The sequence below is a fragment of the Odocoileus virginianus genome, chromosome 5 (assembly GCF_023699985.2).
Source record: "Odocoileus virginianus isolate 20LAN1187 ecotype Illinois chromosome 5, Ovbor_1.2, whole genome shotgun sequence".
Lineage (NCBI taxonomy): Eukaryota > Metazoa > Chordata > Mammalia > Artiodactyla > Cervidae > Odocoileus > Odocoileus virginianus.
This window is the reverse complement of record NC_069678.1, coordinates 72,369,206-72,395,045: the sequence shown is the minus strand read 5'-3', so window position 1 is coordinate 72,395,045 and position 25,840 is coordinate 72,369,206. Positions and strand designations below refer to the sequence as shown.

The 25,840-nt window shown below is 48.6% G+C and overlaps 2 protein-coding genes across 4 annotated transcripts in view; one reads left to right on the top strand and one right to left on the bottom strand.

Moving 5' to 3' along the window:
- The window catches only part of TTC4 (tetratricopeptide repeat domain 4), a 34,493-nt gene extending 24,936 nt beyond the window's left edge, over positions 1 to 9,557 (top strand). For all 3 annotated transcript variants that reach the window (XM_020871408.2, XM_020871409.2, XM_020871410.2), the window contains exons 9-10: positions 4,647 to 4,729; positions 6,784 to 9,557. In XM_020871408.2, the coding sequence (XP_020727067.2) occupies positions 4,647 to 4,729; positions 6,784 to 6,886 (186 nt within the window). In that variant the 3' untranslated portion in view covers positions 6,887 to 9,557. The remainder of the gene's footprint in view (positions 1 to 4,646; positions 4,730 to 6,783) is intronic.
- Positions 9,558 to 11,472: 1,915 nt separating this feature from the next.
- PARS2 (prolyl-tRNA synthetase 2, mitochondrial) lies at positions 11,473 to 17,318 on the bottom strand. The gene is made up of 2 exons (XM_020871443.2): positions 17,254 to 17,318; positions 11,473 to 16,275 (listed from the first exon to the last, which is right to left on the bottom strand). The coding sequence occupies exon 2, from the start codon at positions 16,244 to 16,246 to the stop codon at positions 14,819 to 14,821; it is 1,428 nt and encodes a 475-aa protein (XP_020727102.2). The 5' UTR covers positions 16,247 to 16,275; positions 17,254 to 17,318; the 3' UTR covers positions 11,473 to 14,818.
- Between the last annotated feature and the right edge of the window lie 8,522 nt (positions 17,319 to 25,840).

Sequence of the window (25,840 nt, the reverse complement as noted above, 5' to 3'; positions counted from 1 at the left end):
AACTGAATATTGGATTCTTAAATGTCTAAAATTTATATCACATACTGAAAAACAAAGATTAAAAATCTAGCATAGAGGTTAGACTCTTTGAAATACAATATTTAAAAACAAAAACACAAAAAATTTAGAAATATATATGAAGTTTGGTTTAAAAGGGCTTCTCTTTTTTTTTGGCAAGGTTATAGTGAAATGAAAATGAAAATTAAGAAATAATAGAGGAGTATTAGAGGACTTTAAAAGGAAATAGGAGAGAAAAACAAGAAAAAGAAAAAAAAATTTTTTTTCCCTAATTAAAAAAATTGTAAAAATATATGAAAATGAAAGTTGAGGAGTAATGGGGGAGTAATAGGGAATTTTAAAAGAAAATAAAAGAGGGAAAAATTTTAAAAAAGGAAAGAAAAATTTTTTTTTAAATTAAAAAAATATATACGTATATATATCTAGGAATTTCTCTGGAGCTGTTGCTGTCAGTGTAGGTTCAGTTCAATTTCAGATAGCTCCTCTTTCCAGCTTACACTTCTCGATATCTATAGGCCCCTTCCGGTGTAGTCGGTGTTACCTTAAGGGATTTTAATCTGTTGCACCGGTCCTTTCTGAAGCGGTTCCCTTTGTTTATTTGGCTTTTGTTTGCCGTCTGTTCGGGTCTAATTTCCGCCCTTCCGCTCTGACACAGGCGGGCGGAGGTGATCTCTTATTTAGGTTCACTAGTTCAGTTCAGTCCTGCTACGGGGAGGGCGGGGCGCTGCAGACAGATACCGCTCTGTGTGGATAGCACTCACCGTGTTCCGGCCACACTGGGTTTGCCCCGCTCTCGGGTATCTGTGCTTTCCCCGTCTACACTGCTCAGGCTCCCGGCTGCTCTATATGGAGCGGGCCCTGTGTTGAGTGCGGTTCCAGTTTTCGGGTACTCCACAAAAGCGTGGATTCGGTTGCACCTGCGTTTTGTGCCTTCCCTGGCCTAAGCGGCTTAGGCAGCCAGGGGCTTGGGCGCACTCTTCCTGGATGCGGCGCGCCTTTTCCCTCCGCGACCCCAGCGCACGCCGGTGGCGTGCCAGCTGCTTGTGTTTGTTCTCAGGAGCTGGCCTCTAGCCGCAACCCTCCCGGAGGCGGGAGGGATTCCATCCAGAATCTCAGGAAGTCTTTAGATAGAAACCAGGGGCCTGTTTGCAGTGTGGGAGTGGGTGGCTTCTCTGGGGCTGAGTTTGCCCCTTTCCCTTCCCTCCTGCCTCCTACCTCCAGCGGGGATGGACCTGCTCTTCTCTGGAGTTTCTCAGTCCCTTTGTTTTGCGAACGGCCGGCGTGTGTTCATGCCAGTTAATTTTCTCCTTTGCTATCCCACAGTTTAAAAGAGCTCCCTCCAATTGCTCTCAGGGCCTTCGGGCCCGGTCCTTACCTTAAGCAATGCCGCCCGCTCCTCTCCGTTCCGCCCCCCGTTGTTGGTGGCGGATGCGGGCTCTGGGGTACTTTTCTGCTGGGAGTTGCTTTTAGGCACGTAATCTGTGGGCCTTATTTAATTTTTATTCCCAGTTAGGTTGCCCTCCGAGATTTGAAAACTTCCCCCAGACCCACCAGTGCGAGGGTTTCTTGGTGTTTGGAAACTTCCTCTATTAAGACTCCCTTCCCGGGACGGGTCTCCGTCCCTAGCTCTTTTGTCTCTCTTTTTATCTTTTATATTTTGTTCTACCTCCCTTCGAAGACAATGGGTTGCTTTTCTGGGCGCCTGATGTCCTCTGCTAGCGATCAGAAGTTGTTTTGTGAAATTTGCTCAGCGTTCAATTGTTCTTTTGATGAATTTGTAGGGGAGAAAGTGATCTCCCTGTCCTATTCCTCCGCCATCTTCCACATCTTTCTTGAGTGTGCGGTCATCCCCTTGATGGGGCTGTGGTTGGTGGTGTGGTGTGTCCAGAGCCTGCCTTGGATGTGCGATGGGGCCTCCTCTCTGCTCCATGGCTCACCGGGGACAGTCTGCTCCCCCGTTGTTGGGGTCAGGATGGATCAGGCTTGGTTGCCCTTGAGTGTGTGCCCTGCCCCAAAGAAGGTGGTTGCTGAAGCAAGTGAAGTCCATGCAGTCTCGGTGAACTTGAGCGCCACCATGGTTCCCCTCAGAAGCAGCCCAAGGTCGCATCCTTTTCTCTGTTGTGATTGTCCCAGATCTAGTGCAAGGCTGTGGTGTGGAGTAGGCTGGAGTTGGGGGTCAGGGCATTGTGGCTGCAGGAATTGAGGTGGCTGTGGCTGTGGGAATTGAGCCCACCTGGGACCTGGGCTGCCTCTGTGGTAGACCTCTCCGGGGACCTGTCTGCTCTAGATCTGACGGTAAGCTGCTGTGTGGAGTGGGCAGAAGGAGGCTGCTTCCCTTGGGAAACCAGCCCTGCAGATAACCATGCAGGTCCTGACCACCTAGCCGCTGCATATTCTTGCAGCACTGCCAAGCACATGTGCTGGCAGTGTCTGCTGTAGCTCGACTCGCCCCTGCTGTTTGGGTGCTGACAGTGGGTTCTGCATCTCCCCCAGATCACATCCCAGGCTCTCAGCCTATCTCCGTGTAACTAGATCAAGTCCTCTCCCAGGGCCTGTCTTCCTGAGATTCAGTGCTTAGCTGCTGTATGCCCTTGTGATGCCTGGTGCACATGCTGACATGTCTGCCCGGTTTGACCCACCACCCTGGTGTGTACACTGACAGTGGTCTCTGTGGTTCTACTCAGACCACATCATTCTAGTCTGTCTGCACAGCTAGACTGAACCTCTGCCCTAGTCTCACACCAGGCTGTGGTGTGGGGTGAGTGGGGCTGGGGCATTGGTCCTTTGGATTGGGAAGTGCGTATCAAGGTGGCAGCCTCCAGTGCAGGTCTCTCTCGGTCCTGATTGTCAGCAGGCCAGCACATGTGCTTACTTGTACAGTCTGTGTCAGTGGATTTCCCAGCTGGCACGCAGGCTCCTCAGGGTGAGGGTCCATCCATGTGGACTTCTCTTCATTACAGATCCCTTCCAGGGGTGCAATTCCCAGCCTGATGCTTAATTTTTTTCCCTGTCCTACCTGATTATGTGGAGATCTTTCCTGCAGGTTTGCTTGTATAGGAGATCTGCCAGTTTCTAGTTAGTTTTCTGTGGGAATTGTTCTGCATGTAGATGGATTTTTGATGTGTGTGTGTGTGAGTCAGCTCCATACCTTCCTGTGGAGGGGAGTCAGCTCCCTTCCACCAATCACCAGTAATGTTCTTTATGACAGAAGGAATCCCACGTAGTATTGTATCTAGTGCTTATGTCTCTTTAGACTCCTTTGAGCTACAGAAGATTTTCATTCTTGTGTCAGCTTTCTTGATCTTACCACTTTTGCCGGTTACGGACCAGTTATTTTGTGGAAAGTGGGTTTGTCTTGTGTGTCTTTGTGACCTAGATTATGTATATCTGACTGGAATATCACAGAAGCAGTGCTGTCTTCTTGTTGCATCCTGTCAGATGTCATAATTTCAAAGGTCCCGTTACTGATGATGTTCACTTTCATCACTTGACGGAGGTAGGGCTATACAAGCTTCTGTACTGCATGAAGTTACTCTTTCCCCTTAGTAGTTAGTATTATAAAGGGAGGTGCTTGGAAATGATACAGATATCTTCTTGTTCATCAAACCATCGTTTATGTCAGTGGATTTATGGTTTCTTATTTTATTAATTGAGTTATAATCTATTACTGTGGTTATATTATGCTCAAGGTGTCTTGGATTTGGTCAGTGGGAGTTCCTTCAAATTTGCTTCTGTGTCCTTCAGACTTGTCTCCATTTTTAAAGCACTTCCTTGCTTTGTGTTACAAGGTGTTTAAGGCTCAAATTGTGCTTTTTTTGGCCTTAGCTCTAGAATCAGCCATTTTTCCAAAGGAACTTTGGTTATTTTTAGCAGAAAATAGTATTTAGAAGTCAAGATCTGTGTTGTAGCTATACTCATAAGTACAGGGGTGAGGGGAGGAGGATGCTCACTGCTTCATTGGCGTGCGTGTGTGTGTGTGTGTGTAAAAACATGAGCTGTCACTGGTATCTCCAATTCTAATCCAATACAGCCCTTTCTCTATTTTTACAGTGGCTTCTGTTATTATTAATATATTTGTTTGATCGGTCTCCCTGTATTTAATTCTCCTCCTGTCAGCACCAGTATCCCCTCTCCCATGGGGAACCTTCCCCACCTCACTTGGACTAACTCCCCATGTCAGCCTGCTGCCCCAGCATGGTGCCCTTCTCATCCTACATATGCTGTTGCCCTGCACTGCTCAACATCCTGCATGAATGTCTTTCTTATCCAGCGTGGGTCCTCATTCCCCTCAGCAGGCCTCCCCCTGCCATGAGTGGCTGCCCTTCTCACCCGGCTTGGCTGGCCAGTCCCCAGTGAGAACGCACATCTCCGCTGGCCGGGCTTTGACACCTGCACAGGGCTGTCTCCCGTGTGGACATCTCTTCCTCTGCTCTGGGCCACTGCTGCTTTCTTTCCCCATCCGAATGGCTCTACAACTGAAGTGTTAGGGAAAGAAGGCTCACAGGCCTGGATTTGAGTCTCCGCAGTTGCCATCTGTTACACATTTCCCCAGATTTGGCCTCAGCATGCCTGGTGTCGCTGAAGCCCTTTACTGGTGTCTGACTTCTTCTCCTCTGTTCATCCTACAGGTCTACTTTGAGGATGAGGACAGGGCAGAACTCTACTGCGTGCCTCCCAGTAGCACCCTGCTGCAGGTGCTACAGCACCCCAGGTAAGTCACCTTCCTGGGGCTGAGTAGACCAGGAACGGTGCTCAGGCACCATCCCAGGACACAGCCGGGTTCTCGTTCACTGCTGAGCACTGGCCTTGTACTCCCCTCCCTTCTGCCCCGGATGCAAAATTGTGAGACAGCAACCCACGGAGACTGGCCCAGGCTTTTGGCCAAACAGGTTGCAGTGTGCTGACTCAGCCCATTGCACCGCAGCCTTGACATCCTCAGGGGGAAGTGAGTGGGGCTGGTTGAAACGGAAACTGCTGTCTGGCTTTTGTACCAAAGACAGCTGGGATGGCCCTCCTGTTCCTGATTGTGCCTGTGTCCCTTGATGTTGTCGTATGGAAAGAGCATTGGCACTTGAAGTCAGACACCATCATTTAGTGGCTGTGTGCCTCTGAGCCATACTGGCTCATCTCTAAAATGAGGATAATAACTCTTGACTACATATTTCTCAGGTAGGAGAGAGAATAGGAGTCAGTGCCCTGATGCACTGTAAGAGGCACCTTGGTTAGTTGCATTGGGAGCCAGTTGGATTTGGCAGTTGTCTCTTAGCTTTGGGGGCTCCTGGACTATAAGGTTATGCCCTCAATAGCTTTATAGTTGACCCTTGGGCCACTTTTCCCTGCGCCTTGAGCAAAGCAAATGTTTTGGATTTAGGCAGAGTCCAGTGTGCTAAGTTACGGGTGGTTGGGTTTGAAAATGGTGGTTGGGTTGGAAATGAGGCTGGAGGACCGTGTTAGGACTGTGTGCGGCAGCCTTGAGTGCTCTAGGGAACATGAATCCTGACGATGGTGTGTGGAGTCCCAGGGGCGTTTAGGTAAAATGTACCAGGTAGTGTACAGATCTTAAGTGTACTGTTCAGTGGTGAGACGTGAAGTAGGGGTGGATTGATGTTTAGGAGGTGTTTGGGATGGGAGTTGGTGATGTGCTGACTGACTCAGTGAGAATGTCTAGCTAGTCTTGATGCTCCTGCTTTGGCCTGGCAGGCAGGAGGTGAGGATTTCTTCAGATATGATTGATGACTTCTCTTGGCAGCATTTTTTTTTCCTAGCCCTAAGTTACCCTTCTAGATTATAGACAGATTTTTAGCTCTTCATTTTCTCAATTGTTAGCAAATTATCCAGAATTCTTCAAAGGCCCGAGGTCTACTCTACCTTATCTCCCAGAAAATGTGGAGAAATCTTAAATTTAAAGCAGACTGATGGAGGAAAACCAATTTCTTGCTTCTGAGAAAGTATAAATACATTGGAAGTCATTATTTTTTAAATGATTAGCATAGGCAAGAGACTACCCAGCACAGAGTAACTTCAGACCAGCAACTTCAAACTCTGAACTGGGTGCTGGGCCATGATACAGGCTCCTCTGCCCAGATCCAAGCCCACAGGGTGGTGCAGAAACCCCTGGACCTGAGAGTCCAAGGCCTTGCCTGCTGTCCGGCATGCCTGCTCCATTTGCTTTATGCCCAGCAACAGCGAAAGCTCCAGTGACCTGCACCTCCTGGCTTTTGCTCCCCCATGCCCATCAGGACCCCTTTTCCAGTTAATGTAAGCTGAGACGTGACAGCTCCCAGAAACCTTTCCTGATTTCCCTTTCCCGTACAGGAATTATGTCTCTTTGGGCTAACACTGTACCTCAGAAATGCTTCTGCAGTTGTGCCCCGCTGTCGTCATTATCTCCCTCCCTCCAGACAGTGATGGTGGCTTTTGTTTGTTGTTTAATCTGTTTTTTTCAGCACAAGACCTGGCTTACCCTGGGTGCGTACTGTTGAATGAAGGAATGAAAGCATGTTCTTATTTTATTTCATGTTTAGCCATAAACATACATGATGCTAGAGGGCCAAGAGGACTGGCCCAAAGGTTCTGGCTAGGTTCTAATGGGGAGGGGGTCATGCTAATTTGCAGACTTATAAACAACCAAGCAAATAAATGTGCTAAACTTGCTTTTTAATGTTGGCTCACATCTAAAGGTTCACCTTGACTATTGTTGGGAAAGTCCATGGATGATTAAGATTGTAATTCAATTATCCCTCTCTTTTGTTGTGTTCACTGCAGGTACTTTGTAAAAGCCTTGACACCAACATTTTTGGTTTGTGTAGGATCCTCTGGTTTTTGTAGGAATTATCTCCGGGGGAAAAAGGTACACCAGGTAAAGTGACTGGGCCATGCTGTGGGAGCCAGGCTCCCTGGACCTCCTCCCTCCCCCACCTCAGCCTGGAGTCCAGCACTCCTGAATCAGCAAGATCTACTCCTTGAACCCAGCACTTTATTCCTGCCACCCCAGGGAGAGGCCTTCCCTGCATCATGGTTGCGGGGGAGCTGCTGCCTTCTTGAACTTCATCCTCTCGGGACAGACCGCTGAGCTCTAGCAGGCCTTCACTTTCCTCTCTTGCTACTGAACTCTGTGCCTTGCTTATGACATCCTTGGACTCACTCTGAGTTGTGTTAACCACCAGCCTCCAGCTCTGACCTGAAGATTCATGATCCAGTGACGTGGTTCTGCCGCTGTGTGCCTCACACTGCACACACACACACAACCACGTATGTGATTGTAAGGTGTTAATGCTAAGAGGTCCATCATGAGCACAGAGGCCTGCTCTGTTGGGATCGTGTAGGTGCCTTGGGGTGAGATGGGGCTGGGAAGCCAGGTCCTATTTCTCCATCTTTTATAAAGATCTGCACATTGAGGGTCCTCTAGAACCCCTAAAAAGTTTGCCATATTTCCTGATCTTTGCAATATGGAGACCTGTAACATACTTAGACAGTATATCAGTTTTCACATTTGTTTAGAATTTTATGCCTTTTAAGCTGGAAAATCTTTTTGCACATTGAGTCACCGTCATCTGTTGTATTTTTGTCTACCACTCTTTTCCTCCTCCTTTCTAGAGGAAAAGTGAGGAGGGTTCGTCCCTTCTGATGCAGAGGGATGTGAGTGGGCATGTCGAGGCAGAGCTTGCAGAGCATGGCGTGGTGGGCTCATGCTCTTTTCCCTCTGCCTGGGAATGTATTTCCCAGGGTGGGGCTGTTCCTTCAGCTGGATGCTAAAACACGTGGAGCAGAGCTGAAGCAGCTGGCCTGCAGCCATTGACTGTGACATGAATGAGAAGTAAATATTTGTTGTATTAATAATAAGCACTGAGATTTGGGAGTTGTTTGTTACTATAGCAAAGCTAACTAATGCATCATTAAACTGAAACCAGCTGCTCTACTTAAGATGGACTAACTTAGGGTTTTCTGCTGTGCGTGCTGTCGTCTGTGAAGGGCAGTTCGCTGTGGAATGCTCACAAAGAACCAGGCAGCTTCCTTCCAGGTGCAGGTCCCTGCTGTGGCTTGTGGCTGTAGAGCCGAAGTCCCGCCTCCATCCTGAGCCTGGCTTAGGCCACACAGGCCACCCTCTCATTTCCCAGCTAGATTCTGTGCCCTTCCAGACAGCAGGGCCTGGCCCGGCCTTGCTCCACTGCAGTGGCTATGGTGATGGGCAGCCAGGGTGAGCACCGGAGCGGGGGGCTTCCAGAGGGGCGGGGCCTGCGGGCTTCGGGACAGGTGGCCCTCTTGTGAAGTGGATGGGTGTGGTGGGGCCTGTGGGCCGTGCCTCGCCTGGTGCCCCCTTGGCCACTTGCCCATGCCTGGGATTCCAGCAGAGCTGAATCGGAGCTCCCCACAGGACTTAACCCTCCTCCACCTCACCTTACGATGAGGAAACTTAGGCTTAGAGGAAGGACCAGGGCGAGGCTGAGGAGCCAGCATCTTTGGCATCCCCAACTTGAGGCAGAGCCTTTCCCACCATCCCAGGGACCCTTCTTCCCGCAAGACTAGAGTGCAGCCCTTCTCAGGGCAAAGGGTCAGGGATGGAGGTGGGCCTCCCCAACCTGTCTGGTTACCTCCGTGGATTTAGGGTGTCAGCTGGAGAACTTGGTTGGGGACACACCGTGATGAAACACTTGGCTTAAGGCCACACCGTGATTAAATACTTTCTGGAGGTGCACAAGGGCAGGCAGAGAGACAATAAATGGCTGTCATGGAGAGCAAGCACTGTGCAAACCCTCATCCTAAGCCACGTTCTCAGTTATAGGATCCCAATTTTATAAGTAAGATGGAGGCACACAGTCTCACCAGGGAGTATCAGACCTGGGATCTGAACCCAAGCATCTCACTCCAGAGCCTACCTGCCTCCTCTCTCAGGTTCCTTTCCTTCTGTTGGCTTTACCAACATTTAATGGGCACCAACCAAGGGCAACCAACTTAGCATATTAAAAAGCAGAGACATTACTTTGCCAACAAAGGTCCATATAGTCAAGGCTGTGGTTTTTCCAGCGGTCATGTATGGATGTGAGAGTTGGACTGTAAAGAAAGCTGAGCGCCAAAGAATTGATGCTTTTGAACTGGGGTGCTGGAGAATACTCTTGAGAGTCCCTTGGACTGCAAGGAGATCCAACCAGTCCATCCTAAAGGAAATCAGTCCTGAATATTCACTGGAAGGACTGAAGCTGAAGCTCCAATACTTTGGCCACCTGATGCGAAGAACTGACAGACCCTGATGCTGGGAAAGACTGAAGGCAGGAGAAGGGGATAACAGGATGAGATGGTTGGATGGCATCACCGACTCAATAGACATGAGTGTTGAGTAAACTCCAGGAGTTGGTGATAGACAGGGAGGCTTGGCGTGCTGCAGTCCATGGGGTCACAAAGAGTTGGCCACAATTGAGCGACTGAACTGAACCAAGGGCAAGGTATCAGGTAGCTTCTGCCTTCAGGGTCATGCTGTTGAGTGGGTGTCTTAAACCTAATCCTGGGTTGAGAACTTTCCAATAAAGAGAAATTCAGCCACAGTCTGTCTGCGCCCCTGCTGCACTCTTGGTGTGACATTCAAGGCCTGTCAGTGTCTGGCTCTTCACCATTTCTATGGCTCCCTCCGTCTCCAGCCTCAGCCTAGCCATCCTGGCCTCAGTTCAGCTATGGTAGGAGGGTGCAGAAGTGAGAGTATCAGCTCTAGAGCCCGGCCATCTGCTTTCTACTTCCAGCCCCATGACCCACTAGCTGAGTGGCCTCAGGCACCAGTCCTATATGCAACTTGAGGATAACAGCACCTTCCTCATGCAGATGCTGTGAGAATTCAATGAATTAATGTGTGTGTAGTACATGGAACACAGCTTGCCTCATACCAAGAGTTTATGACACACATTTTATTCTCCAGTCTTGCCATGGTTTTAGCTTACGGCTTTTGTACACTGTTCCAAGACTCACTTCCCCTCCCTCCATTCCCACTGTTCCTCCCTTTATTTAATACCTATCAGGACCTTCCATCAGGTCCAGCTGCCTCCTCCAGGAAGCACTGCTGACCTGCCTCTTATCACACATCCCATGAGCCCTCTCTCCTCTCTGCTTACTGCCCTGTACTTGATTACTGAATGGCTGCTCCCACTTCTCTGGAAACTTGAGTCAAGTACGCTGAACTCTGCATTGTGCCCTGCCAGGCCCTAGCACAGCACCTCCTCAGCACACAGCAGGTGTATAACAATTACTGATGACACAGGAAGGAGTGGTGAATTCTGAACAGACCGGGGGTGGGAGGTGGAGGGAGGCCACCACACATAGGGGATGTGGGCCATTCAATTCAAGGGATTGGTGAGGTGGGAGGGATTTCAAGCTAAGGCAGGAGCCTTGCAAGGGCATATTCCGGGGGCAGCACACATGCTCCCAGGCTTACTAGTAATGACTGCCATGTACTGGGCACTTAGGTGTGCCAGAGAGCATTCCAGGTGCTTCGTGTGGATGGCTCAATCTTCCCAATCTCTGGGAGGCAAGGCACCATTTTACTGAGAAGAAAAGTGGCATAGAGAGGATAAGTAGCTTACAGTGCCAGCTAGCTAGTGAAGAGTGAGTCATGACTTGAATTCAGGACTCCCCTCAGTCCCTCAGGAGATACCAACAGTAGCAAGACTGGGCCCCTGCTTCCAGGGGTTGGCAACAAACCAGAGGCCCTTGCCTGCTCACTCCAAGGTTATGGTAAAAGTTTGGCAGTATGACCTGCAATGTCTCTGACATGTCTGCCTGGGTAGAATTCAGTCTGCTGAAACTCTTATCAGCAGCCAACGTCCTGCCCATGGCACTCCCCTCAGCCCACGGGCTTAACAGTTAACCAGTAAGTGCCTCCACCCCACTCTCCCAGCCCTACAAGGTTTTGATCACAAGCTCATTAGCACCTTGAAAGCTGCTGGCTTAATATGAGTGGACACCACCCCTGCATGGAGGTGGTGCCTGAATGTCGGAGCCTGAAAGTGCCCACCCCATTGTGCTGGCCACACACACTGCCCGCCAGAACCTTCCAGAAGGGCAGCTACACTTCCCAAGCACCTGCTGTGAGCAGACCCTGCTGTCCCCGTTCTCCCAGTGAGGAAAAGGGCACAAGAAGTGTCTTGCACAAGGTCCCACAGCTGCTAAATGGCCCAGGCAGTCTGACAGTAGTCTCTCTGTCTGGGTCACTGTGCTCTACGTTATTATTTTAAATTAAGTGAAATACTTCAATCTTCTCCCAAAATTTTGCAATAACATCATAAAAATGCTTTCCCCCCCAATTTCCACATTATAGAAAACTTAAATTCTTTTCCTAATTCTCAAAGTCCTGTGTGCCCTTAGATGCAAACAAATTCTAAAACACATCCTGGCCTCTAGGAGTAGAAATGGACAGGGGAAACTGTGAAGAGGCCTGGTGCTCAAGTAGTTAAGGAAATGACAATTTCAAGATTTCCACAAAGCTCCTTTATTGATAGCCCAGCAGGTGTTTCTTCCATTAAAACACCGAATATTAACGGGGCCCTTGATTTACATTCGAAGCTTGATTTACACGATGGTTTTGTTATACACCAGCCTTTGTCCCCAAGTATTAATTCTGTTAAATATTTCCCAGCCAGTTGCTTCTCCATCTCCCCAAGGAATGAGCAATGATAATACAGCCTGTACCTGTTATTTTGCCAGCAACCCCATTTCATCAATTTATGGCAAGAAGTAATGTTGGCAAGTTCAGAAAGGATAGAGGAATGTACACGGTTTGAATATTTCTGTCTTTCCTCTAAGGAGATGGAACCATTCTGCAGATGTCACTTAATTCTTGTTCGTGCCACTCCCCAGGAAAGTTGTGAAGCAACATAACAAACAAACAAAACCCAGGTCTCGATGTTAACAGCAGAACCTGAGCTCCCAATGGATTATTTCCTAAGTCATCCCATGCAAGTCATCATAGTTCCAGAAAGCACACCAGGGGTTAAGCTTTTCATATAAGTCAGCTCAGCCAACCCTCAGACAACCCAAGGAAGCGTGGGTGCCATTGTGAAAGCATCTCACAGATGAAGAATCTGAGATGCACAAAAGACGAGTTATTTGTCTATGATCATATACCTGCTAAGTGGAGAACTGATTGTCTATTCAAGGTCCTAATCTTTCCACCAAATTATACTGCCCCTGGCTACCGTAAAAAACACTTGATAAGTCATCAAGACACCTGGGTTTCAGTTCAGCTGGATGTTGAGCAAATAACTGTGCTCCTTGTATGCGTCTCCCCTGGAAAATGGGTATCTCTTTCAAACATAAAGGCCCCTGTAGCTCAAATGCTGACTCAACCAGCCATCACTCCCGGCAACAAGATTTACCCGAGGTAGCCTAATTCAGGAGATGCAGCACCTGGTCTGCAATCAGGCAGTTTTGCCAGTCAGATGGGTTGCAGCAGGTTAATTCCCACTGCAGGCTTGTCTCCCATCTGTGAAGTGAGGGCTGGACAAGCAGGCTGCAAGCTCTCCTGTTCTAAAGTTCCATGATTCTACCTTACCCTAAAATCATTCCATATCATACACATTTATGAGAGTTTTAAATTAACTAGTTCTCTATTCCCTGAAGCTGATTTTTAGAAGTGCTTATTCTTACATTAGGCTAGCCTTCCATAAAGTATGCTTATGTAGCACAAATTTAAATTTAAAAAAATATTTAAAGTGCTCATTTGCATGTAATTCTAATTTCTCTACTTCAGGCTAAGTTGATCAGACATACATAATCCATTTTACTTACTGCAATCATTTTGTCCAGGCAGAGGCCATGCAGTATAGTGAGACAGGCACAGGTTTTGGTCAGTACCCAGATTCTAGCTCTGATACATTAATAGTTGTGCATTCTTAAACTGCTTAAATGGAGCTTCCAGTTTCTTCATCTGTAAAATGAGGATTTCACAGCACTTACCTTGCACAGTTTTAAGATCTGAACATAGCATATATAAGTGCTGAAAGCAGAGAGCTCACGTCAACCTGATAATGCACAACTGAAATGACTCAAACATTCAACCCTGCAAAGTGGGCTCAGAGGATGTTCCACAACGTTGGTGAATTAGAATCATCGGGAATTTTAATAACTGCTGACGCCCAAGCCACACCCCAGAACAGAACCTTGGGGTGGCACCCAGGGATTCCATTGTGCACCCAAGAGTAAGAGCCTTGTCTTACAATCCAGCCTCTCTAGGTTTGCTCTCAGAATCCTGTCTCCTGGCCTGAATGCTGGCCCAGAGCCCAGTGGTAGCCTGGGAGTCATTAGGGCCTGGTGTCTACATTCATTAGGAACCCTGATGGTGTGTGCTGGGGGTGAGGTTACTCTGGCAGGATCAGTGGTCACAAGCTGCTGGGAAGCTGTTTGGCAGACAGAACAACAGGGCCAAGACAACACTTCAGTACACTAGGAGTCAGCCTAGGACCCCAGCCTCAGGGAGCTGACCATCAATGACAAGAGGCTAGCAGCCATACAGTGAGCTGTGTGCGCCGAGTGAGAAGGTGTCAGTACTAGTAGGAGAGACAGGGGATGCCAAAGACAGAAACCATTGCCAGGAGCTGCCGAGCATGTTTCAGGAGGTGATGGCTTTGAGCTTAGCCCTGAAAGATTCTCCTTAGGTACGGACAAGCCGTGACAGCAGGGGCCGAGGATGGAGAAGCTGATCCTGCTCCTGGGGGCAGGAGCAATGAAAGCTCAAGCTTGCTGCCAGTTCTCCCCAGCATTCAGGCAGTGACCCTCTACTAATAATTCACCTCCATCATGCATGGCTCTAGGATCCAACTCTGCAGCCAGGGCAGTCACTGTAGCACTGGAAGCCTGCAGACACTTGAGGGAAGAAATGGTATAACACGCATTTTCCAGTCACCCAATTTTTTCTTTTATCCAGTGGAGAAGTAGAAAAAGGAGTTTCCAGGCAAGAAGCTGCTGCACTGTTAACTTGGCAGGTGTTACCACTGTTTCCAATTAACATGCAAACCTCACCCCAATAGTCTGACTTTATTCAATCAATATAACATGATCTCAGTGCCAGGCCAACTTAAGAGGGACAGCCAGGTCTCTGGAGGTGGTTTGGGGGCCATTAGCCAATTGTTTTCATTTTCCGGGCAGTTTAAACGATGGAGGATCAGAGGAACCAGATCTGCCTGTCATGAACCTCTCGAGGAACAAGCCAGTCAGCTGTGAGGACTTTACAGATCTAGTTCCATTTTCTCACATCACAGATGGGGAAACTCGAAGGCCCCAGCAGGGGAGGGGGCCATGTCCAAGTCACTGGTGAGTCGGTGGCAGCCAGGTGTCCTGATTCTTGTCCCCAGACCCTCAGCCCACTTCTCAGAGGAGGAGGACTGGCAGGCTGCCTCTCTGGACTGAAGGCAGCAAGAGGCCCAAGGTCAGACTGCTGGAGCTGGGAGGGTACCGGCCATCAGGAAGCCCCCAACCTACATGTGGTGTAGGAAACTGCCGAGAGAAGGGAAGTGACTCTCCTGAGGGCCAAGAAGACAACTTGGCTCCTTCCAGCCACTACCTCCAAACAGAAGCTTCCACAGTGGAATATGAAAGATAGGGTATGTGGTGGCACGGCCAGCCCAGACAAAGGGATCAAGTTAACAACTTTAAATACAAATAGTCTGAACAAATGACTACAACTGGCTTTCCTAACATGGTCTCACCTTCCACAAGCTGCTCTGTTTCTGGGGAGACCGGCTCCGGAAAGCAGTACAGGAAAGGCAGCGTTTCAGTGAACACCAAGGCTGTGAGATATAGTGGGAGGGGTCCCGGGGATGGTTCAGACAACCTGCACTTGGCTCAGTAATTCCAGGACTCCCTCTCTGGTAAGGAAAACCACCTCTCCGGTATTCTGGCACCAAACCTCAAAATGTGCAGGGTCGTCCAGGGCCCTCTTGGCCGCGATGATTACAAAGGGGTAGCCGAACTTGTTGGCATCTTTCAGTCTGTTTCCAATGGTCAGATGAGTCCTGTCATCCAGTAGGACCTCCCCTTGGAGCTGTGGCACCGCCTCTGTGATATGGTCGTAAAGATGCCCCGCGAGCTCTGCGGCCGCCTCCTCCTTACTGCCCTTCTTGGGGGGGATGAGGCAGACTTGGTAAGGGGCCAGGAGGCCAGGCCAGCGGATGCAGTCTTCTGTAGAGAGAACTTCAATGGCAGCAGCCAAGATCCGTGTCACGCCCAAGCCGTAACACCCCATTTCAGCCAGGGAGGGCTTGCCGTGGACATTAGTGAATTGGGCATTAAAAATAGAGGAGTACTTGGTGCCCAGGTAAAACGTGTGCCCTACCTCGATGCCTTTGGTTTCAGTCAGTGGCCCCTGGCAAGCAGGGCAGTTGGTCCGTGACGAGTCCAGAGTCTCCACGTTGGCAGAGAAGTGGCAGCTGGGACACAGCACAAGTCGGTCCTCTCCGACGTCCATCGGCAGCTGGAACTCGTGGGACATTGTGCCCCCGATGCTGCCCACATCAGCCTGGACCTTGACGCATCGCAGCCCCAGCCTGTTGAACAGGCTGCTGTAGGCATCACACACCAGGCTGTAGGTCAGCTGGGCGGCCTCGGGGGAGGAGTCGAAGGTGTACATGTCCTTCATGTAAAACTCTCGGCCGCGGAGAAGACCAAAGCGGGGTCTGGGCTCATCCCGAAACTTCCTCGTCACCTGGTACAGCAGGAATGGGAGCTGCTTGTAGGACAGTCTCTTCTGGGAGGCGACCAGGGCTGTAATGGCTTCCTCATGGGTTGGTCCTAAGCAGTATTCCTTGCCATGTCTGTCTCTAAGTCTCAGCAGCTCCCTGCCCATTGAGTCCCATCGGTTGGTGGCTCGCCATAGCTCTGCTGGGCTGAGGCTGGGCATGTTGACCTTCTGTCCCCCGATGGTCTGCATCTCCTGATCTATCACCCGCACCAGCTTCTCCATGGCGCGGACAGTGTAAGGCAGGAGGTGGTAACATCCGGGGCTTGCCGGGTGGATGAGGCCCACCTGCAGCATCAGCCGCTGGCTCTTACAGGTCAGGTCACCAGATCTGCCCTCGAGAGAGACCACCTGGTCTTCCCGAAGTTTCTGGGGCTGGAACATGCGGGACAGCACCAAGCGCTTCCCTCTCCCGGGGGCACAGTGGTGAAACCTCTGAGGAGCATACTGCGAGAGTTGATGGCTGCAGGTAGCCAGGGAGGGCAGTGCTCTGCATCTTGTCAGCAGCCCTTCCATGACACCCCGGCACAGGGGTGCGCTTGTGCCTGAAGAAAAACGAGTCGAGCAGAAATACGTGTTAACTGTGATCTGATACCCTGCAGCAGTCAGCACAGATCGGCCTCCAATAAAACTTCTATGACAGCCACCAATTTTGCAGATGCAAAAGGATATAAACTCTTTCAAGGTTCTTGATTTATACTGCCAAGCTTAGTGAGCACCCCTAATCATCAGCACACCCCACGGAACAAAAGCTCTCCCGCAGTATGCTGAGAACAGGTTACTAATTCCCCTCAGCTCTGGGAAGCTCAAATCACCCCAGGTGGTTCCCTCCAGCTTTCAGCAGCCTCAATCCTTCAGCTGGGCCCCTCCAACTTTCAGCAGCTTCAACAACTTCCCCTGGGCACTGTACAAATATTATCATTTCCTTTGTGGCCCATGACCTGAAGACAGCTGGGAGGCATGGACACAGAGCCCTAGTATGCCTGCTCGGAAAACTGCAGGCCCTGGAGGCAGGACACATATGGTTCACACCTGGAACCATCACTTAAAAGTCCCACCTCAGGCCCGTGGCTCAAGCCAGAAATTCCTTCACCCTGGACGACTCCTCAAGCAAGTGAGTCTGTCTCCAAGACTTCTCTCAAGTCGACCCCCATCATTACAGTGGTCCAGCAGCTGTGAAATTTCGGCAAGCATCAGAATCACCTGGAGGGCTTGTGGGGCCTCATCGCCAGTTTCTGAGTCAGTAGGTCTGGGGTGTGAGCAGAAAACTTGTATTTCTCACAAGTTACTGGTCACAAAGACCCGAGGCACATATGGAAATCCTGCTATTTCACAATGGAGGAAACAGACTAAGAAACGAAAAGAAGTTCATGTGATTGTCACCCCGTCCCAATCTAGGGACGGGAAGCACGTGGAAAAACTGACACCAGAGTCCTCGGTTTCCGCGCCCAGAACCGAGCCCTCTCTTCTTCCGCAGTGTCCCGCCCGCCCGTCAGCCCTCACTGCTATCCCCATTCACCAACCGTAATCCCAGGGAACTTCGCCCAGGAAGACACCGCCACACAAACCACCGCGCCTGCGCCAGAGGCGTGGTAGCACAAGCCCGCCCCTTACCCTCCCCACCAATCACAAAGCCGCGCTCTCGGGGCCTGGCCCCACCCGACTCGACTCCGGTGAAAGGTTTGCCGGAAACTTAGCCAAGGAGAGAGACCGCGCTCGTAGATTGGCCTAGGCAGCAATAAGTAAATCACCGTCCCGGAAGTGCCCTCTAGGATTGAGGGAGGTGTAACTCTATGATCAAGGCCGATCTGGTAGGTTTTGGAGTCTGGTGTTCCCGTGCTGGAGCCCAGGGCCCGCCTCTATGTTGGAATGGGAGAACCGCTGGGGAGTGTGTAACTATGACAACAATGGGCAATGCGGCTTCGAATCTGCCCTAAGATTTTACAGGCTTTCGATTTAAATAAATTTAAAATTTTAAAGAATTGAAATAAGGCATTCTATTTAGTCTTAAAGACACTAAGTCAAACTTCCACGAAATATTTTTTGAGCAGCTACCACGTACCAAAAGACCCTAATGCTGGGAAAGATTGAAGGCAGGAGGAGGACGAGATGGTTCGATGGCATCACGGACTCAGTGGACATGAGTTTGAGCAAGCTCCAGAAGATGGCAAAAGACAGGGAAGCCTGGCGTGCTGCAGTCCATGGGGTCGCAAAGAGTCGGACACGACTGAGTGAACAACAGCAAGCAGGTACCAGCCGCTTGTGGAAACGAGGAATAGTAAACAAAATAGACAAAGTTCCCTGCATTCAGTGTAGCTTACGTTCTAGTCAATTATCCAATATGGTGAACTTTAAGGGGAGGTCAAAGAACTCAGGGATCAAGACCAATGGTTTTTTAATACAATTACATTTTATTTTTCAAATTTTTATTGGTGTATAGTTGATTTACAATGTTGTGTTAGTTTTGATGTACAGCAAAGTGAATCAGTTATACACATACATATATCCACTCTTTGTTAGGTTATTTTCCCATATAGTTCATTACAGAGTATTGAGTTGAGTTCTCTGTACTATGTGGTAGTTCCTTACTAGTTATCTACTTTACATAGAGTTGCTCAGTAGTGTCCAACTCTTTGCGCCTCTGTGGACTGTAGCCCACCAGGCTCCTCTGTCCGTGGAATTCTCCAGGCAAGCATAGTGGAGTGGGTAGCCATTCCTTTCTCCAGGGGATTTTCCCAACTCAGGGGTCAAACCAGTCTCCTGCATTGCACACAGATTCTTTACCATCTGAACCACCAGGGAAACCCATGGACTGGTGGGCTACAGTCCCTGGGGTCGCAGAGTCAGACAGACTTAACGACTCACACTTTCACTTTCACTTTATATATAGTAGTATGTCAATCCCTGAATTTTTAAAATTAATGTAAAAACTCCATGATAAATTAATTATAACAATTTTGTATAAAGACAGGACCCATTAGTCAGATGGTTTTAAATGCTATGGAGAAAAACTAATTAAAGAAGGGAAAGGCTTGGTGGTCGAGTGGTTACCACTTAAAACAGGAGGATCAGGGGAAGTTTGGGGGAGAAGGTGACATTTTAGCAAAGACCTGAAGGAGTTGAGAGAGACTTGCAGATATCTGGGAGAAAAATACTCCAGACACAGGGAACAATAAGTGCAAATGCCCTGAGATGGGAGTTGCATATCATATAACTCTACCAAACTTATAACTGTTACAATTTATTCAGAGCCTAAAAGATACCAGACCCAGTGCAAGACTCTGGTGATTCTGATACTGCCCCCAAGAAGCCCTCAGCCCACCAGGATCTGCCAGAAACAACACTGTGTGATCAGTGCTGTAATAGGGCCGAGAGCAGTCCTGTGGGGACACAGGGAAGGAGGGCTTCCTGAGGAGGTGAGCTTCACACCGAGCCTAAAGGATGGGTGAGGTTTGGCAGCACAAGAATGGCAGTGAGATTGGAGTGGAATGTCCAGGACACTCCCACACACTGAATCAAGAATGATGAGCTATTGTGAGGGGAGCATTGAGTGTGGTAGGGTTTACATGTTCAGTTTTCTACAACTCCCAACACAGTGCCTGATATACAAACCAAAGCAATGATTCTTAACTTTGACTGAACTGGGAATCACTGTGTGCCTCCCAGTCCCAGCCCCAAGATGCTGGTCACTACTTATAGTGCCCCATGATCCTAACACAAAGCCGGGGCTAGATCTGCTGACGTAGAGGAAGGACATCAGACACACTGGTGCTGGGGCAGGAGGATGATAGACACGTCATCATCTGGGTCTTACAACTGAGGAAAATACCACTTGATGAGTTCCACACCTGGCATCTGCTCACATGCTAGATGCCGGACAGACCTGGGCTGGACCTGGGCTTTTTTGCGTGAAGAGCATCACTCAGCCTCTGTAGCCCAGCACTGTGCTCTGGGCTTTCCCAAGGAATGAAGTCCCAAAGGCTTTACTGGGGCAACAGTCCCCGCACTCTTCCCTGGGGGCAGAAGGCGAATAATCTTTAGTATATTTTGGGATCTGAAGTAGCCTTATAATTCTTCCTGCTCTCCATGCACTTTATTACATCCCTTCCAATCCTAGAAAAGCCAGGCATCGTCCTCTGCACCCTGAGGTGTTAATTATTTCTCAATTAGCTCTTCCTGATTGTAGAGCCTCATGGTGTGGAGAGGCCTAATGAGTTGCCGTGTTTATACACCCCCACATCTTCAGAGCACTTTACCAATGGTAACTAATTAATGCTCACGACCCTCTTGGGAGGCAGGCCTGAGAACTGCTGCCTTTTACTGGGAGTTTGCAGGAGGCCTTGCAGCCAAGAGCTGCAGGTCCGCTCTAGCTGGCCATGGTCAGAGTAGATTTACTCCCCACTGAGAAAGTCCAGGATTGTGGAGACCAGAATATAGCCCTTTTGCTGCTATATCACCTCATGGGTGACATCTCAATCGACTGACTGATCAGTCATTTATTGGGTGCCTTGATTTACAGAGCCCATTCATGGTTACAACCTCACAAGTTCCCTAAAAGAGAGAGAGAGAAAACATTCATTCATTCATTCATTCATTGTCATCCACAATAAAGCAAAAGTCACTTGACTTGGTGCCCCACAGCCATAAGCTTAAGACTCACCGTAAGCTTAGTGGTTTCCACTAGCCACTGGTCAGACTGGGAATCCCTTGCCGGTAGGCACAGGTCTTGCTCTTTTCTGGATCCTCACCCCTAAGCAGAAGGCCTGGCCATGTTGGGTTCAGCAAGAGGTTTTGCTTTTTGCTGGTTTTAATATACCAATCAGTATATGCGTGGACAGTTTGTCTCTACTTGGGGTCAGAGCTCCTCTGAGGACATGCTGAGTTGTCCCTACATAGAGCTCACAGCCTGGCACAGAGAGGGGCTCCTAGTGTGTGATGAATGAACAAGGAAGGCCGAATTCATGGTGAACTCCCTGACCTCAATTTGCTCCTAGTCTCCTGGAGAGGTGCCTCAAAGTGGAGGTCACAGCAGACTATGGTAAGAAGCTGTGAAGAAGGGAGAGCAGGATGCTGGGAGGGGAGCACTGCAAGGAGGGGTGGAATCCAGGAGGGCTTCTTGGGGGAGAGGACATGAAATTAGACTTAAATGATAACTAGGAGTTTTTCAGGTTAAAAAGTAGCAGAGGGTGAATAGGAAGACAATTCTATTCAGAGGGGCAGCAGGTCACTCTGCTGTAAGGGAAAAGGCCTCAAGATAGTTCTGACTGTAGTATAGACTCCCAGGTGTCAGGGAAGCACAACCAGAAAGGCAGTGGGCCCCACTGTGTCAGGGTTGCTGGAACAGACTGTGAGTTTCTTACCTCTGGGGCTGGTGAAATTGTTTCTGTGAAGAATGCCCCCACCAGTGTACACACATCTGTTTTGAGGCTTCACCCAAAACAGCTCTTCCTCTGAGAAAAATGCCTGGACATTTTGCATTCCACTTGACAGCATGTATTTGATATAACTTGAAAACAAGAGTCATCGTCACTTCAGAAAGATGGCTGCCTCCTCTCCTGAGAGCACTGACCAGTGTGAGAGGCAGGCTTGTGGGTAACGGAAGGTTATTATACCACAGAAGAACATGGTCAGTTGTGTTTCTTTGCCTGAGTGAGGTGTGAACCAAGATGGGAAGAGGGGGATGGAGAAATAGGCCAGATGGGAGACTCCTGTAATGGCCCAGGCTGATGGGCGGAGAGGAGGAGACAGACCCCAGACAGCCACTGGGCCAGGCCACTTGTTGGACTCCTGAACCCACCCCCAACCTGTTAGCCCAGCCTGGCCCAGACAGGCTAGACTGGAGGTGGGAAGGTGGCCTTGCCTGGGAATCCTGCCCAGCCAATTCCCAGCTTTGAGACCTTGGGCCTGTTGCTTCCTGGTTTCTTCATCAGTAAAACAGAATACCATGTGAGGCTGTCATGCAGGCCCGTGAGAGATGTAACTGAAAGTATCCGTCTCGTCCTTCAGTCATTCTGACTCTCAGGACACTACAGCTGCCCTTGCCCACTGTAAGGAGACAGCCATCGTTCTTCTGCCCCTTCTGTTCCCTTCATGCCCCCTCTGACCACTGTGTGGAACACCAATGCCCTTCTGTCTCCAGGCACGTCTTCCCCCTGGGCTCAGAGTGCCCACTTGTTCATTTGCTCAGTGTCCAAATCTAGGATGATTAGACACTACAAGGGAGCTGAGAAAGTGGGCCTCTTTTTTAAAATAGAGATTCCTCAGAATGGAAGTGTGGCACCAATCGCCATCATCATCATCATTGTTCATCATCATCATCATCGTTCAAGGACAGTATTAGACACTTTACACCCGTATGTGATTAAACCCTTACAGTAAAACCCCCAGTGGTATAATTATCACTGTTATGTCCATTTTGCAGATGAGACAACCAAGGCTTAGAAAGGTTGGTTGGCTTGTGCATGGTCAACACAACTAGTAACAGGGAGAGAAAGGATTCATCTCCAGGTCTGTCTGATGCACAGCCCAATCTCCCCACTCAGAGCCTCCAATGGCAACTTGTTTGTAACAAACATACAGTTAAAATTGTGGAGCAGTTACCCCAATAGACCTTTTCTGTCTGACTGGATACCCTCTGCTGGAGGCTCATTCTTTGGGGACTATCTCAAATGGTATCTTCTTGAGGAACCCACCCTTGAAGCCTCCTCTGGTAGGGCCTCCCCACCTCTCTTTTTAAAAAAAAAATTTTTTTTAATTTATTTGACTGCACTGGGTCTTTGTTGTGGCACACAGGCTCTTTAGTTGCAGCATTGTGGAATCTAGTTCCCTAAGGATCAAACCCAGGCCCCCTGCACTGGGAGTGCAGAGTCTTAGCCACTGGACCACCATGAAGTCCCACCTCCCCGTCTCTTGAGATCATTCAGATTTTTTCCTGACTCTCTTCTCTGACCTACTGTCTCTCAGCTGTGTCATAGCTGAGTGTGTATATGTGGTGGGGCAAATAGAGCTGAATGCAAATCCCCGCTTTGTCACCCACTTACAATGTGCCTGGGGGTGAGTTACTCAATGTCCCTGAGGTTCAGATGCCTTCATCCTGAAGACAGTGATGATATCTCCTCCATGGAGTTGTGATAAAGACACAAGGAGTTAGCCCAGGTACAGGGCTTAGCACAGTGCCTGGTGTGTATCAGGGTTCAATAATGTTTGCTATTACAATTATTCTTTAAAATTTGTATTTATTTATTTATAGCAGTGCTAGGTCTTTGTTGCTGTGCGTGGACTACTCTCTAGTGTGTTACATGGGCTTCTCATTGCAGTGGATTTTCTTGTTGTGGAGCATGGACTCTAGGGACGCAGGCTTCAGTAGTTACGGCGTGTGGGCTCAGTAGTTTTGACGCATGGGCTTAGCTGCCCCTTGGTATATGGAATCCTCCCAGACCAGGCATCAAACTTGCATCCCCTGCATTGGCAGGCGGATTTTTAACCACTGGGCCAACTCGGAGGTCCTATTATTAGGATTATTTTTAATGATGAAAGTGCCCTGGCTGGCACAAGGCCTGGCACACAGTTGGTCATGTAGCACATACAAAGCACTTGTCTTCTCACCCCCAGAGCTACAAGCTCCCAGAGAGGAGGACCTATTTCTTGTTCATCTATTAGCCCCTCATAGTAAATCTGATTATTATGTAGAAAGGCTTTGTACATAGTAAAACTCAGTTTTTCAGCACATTGTAATTTTCAGTACATATTTGTTGAATTAATATCTTTCTGAATGATTCCTTCAGTTCATAAGAAAGTCTTGCTAAAAGTGCAATGAAACAGAATCTCAGCAATAGTTAACCTGTCAGTCAACAAGTCCCTTTTGAGCCCTTGCTTTGGGGTTAACACTACAGAGCATTGGCATAGCCAGAAGGCTGGGACACAGTGTAGATGCCCCAAGACAGAAGAGAATGATCACATTTGTGAATTCTGAGGATGACTCCAGCAGTTTACCTGGTCACTTTCATCCAGAAGGATGATGGTAACTGAGTTCCTTCCAACAAGCCTTTGCCAACTCCTAACAAGGAGCTGTTAGGTGTGAATGGACCAGGTGGAGTTTACACGCTCCAAGACTGGTGGCTTAGAGAGAGAGAGAGCAAGGCAGTGTCTGGAGGCAGATAGAGCTGGGCTTGCTTTCCAGGGCCAGCATTTACTGGTTGTGTGACCTGGGACAAAGGACTTGATCTTTCTGGGTTTTGGCTGCCTAAAATGGGGTCAGTCACCTCTTTGAAATGCTATGAAGAGTAAACGAACAGCACTGTAAAACAACTATGTAAACAGAAAGCTCTGTCTTAATAATAGAAATATCTTCATATCATTCTGTTGTAAAATTAAATGTGTAATGAGATGATGACTTTAAGTAATTAAATGAGATTATGTATGTAAAGCCCTTGAAGGGCGCATGGTAACTAACGCTCAGTACAGGATGAACTATTGTTAATACTCCAATGTGGCCTCCGTCTGCTGCTCTACTACCCAGAGGCTCCTCCCCACCTCGTCCACATGGCTCACTCCTTCATCTGCTTCAGGTCTTTGCCCAAATGTCACATTCACAGCCAGGACCTCCTGACACCCTAATTTTCACCACAATTCCCGCCCCTGTTGGCGAGCACTCCTGATACTCTCTCTCTCCCTTTGTTTTTTCTCCGTAGCATTTATTATCATTTAACATACTAAATATCTAGTTTTGGGTTCATTGTGTTAGATTTACCCCCCTGCCCTCTGACTCCACCCCAATAGAGTGGAGGAGGCAGTGATTTTTGTTTTGTTCACTGCAGCAGCCCCAGTGCCTATTCCAAGGGGCACCAAACTTTTTCTGCAAAGGGCCAGACAGTACATACTGCTTACTGTTACTGTTTACTATGTTTTACAGGCCATATGGTCTCTGTCACAACTACTCAACTCTGCTGTTATAACAAGACAGCAGCCATAAACATACGTAAATAAATGAGCACAGCTGTGTTTCGATAAAACTTTATTTACAAAAACAGGCAGTGGGCCTAATTTGGCCTACAGACCATAGTTTACCAACCCCTGGCTTAGATCACTATCTGGCACATTATAAATGCTCAATAAAGATTTTATGAAATAATGAATGATCATTAATTAATGTTAATAAATGAATATTTAAAAATGAATTAAGTTAATGAATGAATGAACACAAGACACCTGGTATAAGGCATAGTACTCAAGAAACACTTATTTCTTCCTATTTTATTTTTAAAAATTTTATTTATTTTTAATTGAAGGATAATTGCTTTACAGAATTTTGTTGGTTTCTGCCAAATATCAATATGAATCAGCCATAGGGAGGACTTCCCCCCCCAGAAGCAGATCCCGAGTCAAAGATCTGAGGGCACGCAGGGCTTCCCTGGTAGCTCAGCTGGTAAAGAATCCACCTGCAATGCAGGAGACCCCAGTTTGATTCCTGGGTCGAGAAGATCCCCTGGAGAAGGGATAGGCTACCCACTCCAGTATTCTTGGGCTTCACTGGTGGCTCAGCTGGTAAAGAATCTGCCTGCAATGTGGGAGACCTGGGTTCAATCCTCGGGTTGGGAAGATCCCCTGGAGAAGGGAAAGGCTACCCACTCCAGTATTCTGGCCTGGAGAATTCCATGATATAGTCCATGGGGTTGCAAAGAGTTGGACATGACTGAGCGACTTTCACTTGTACTTTTAGTTTATTTGGGAGATGATCTCAGGAAACGCTGAGAGAAGAGTAGGGAAGTGAGAAGAAAGAACTCGAAATGAATACAGGGTGTGATAAAAAATGAACATCTTAACTTCTATGGGCCACTGGGCCTTAATCTCACATTCCTCCAAATTATCCTATCCCCCCACCCACCCCGGCTTAGGAGGCTTGAGTATTTATGCAATTTCCACGCCCCATTGTTTGAAAGCTACTCCCAGGGCTGTCAGCTACCCAGTGCTTCCAGACAGGTGGAGAGTGTCAGGAGCTTGCAGTAGGATGACCTTGCCAGGTACCTGGTGGGTGAGCAGAGAGGGGACAGTGACGTGATACATGAGCTAGCCTCACAAGATAAACACACAGTCTTGTTTAAGATACTGTTT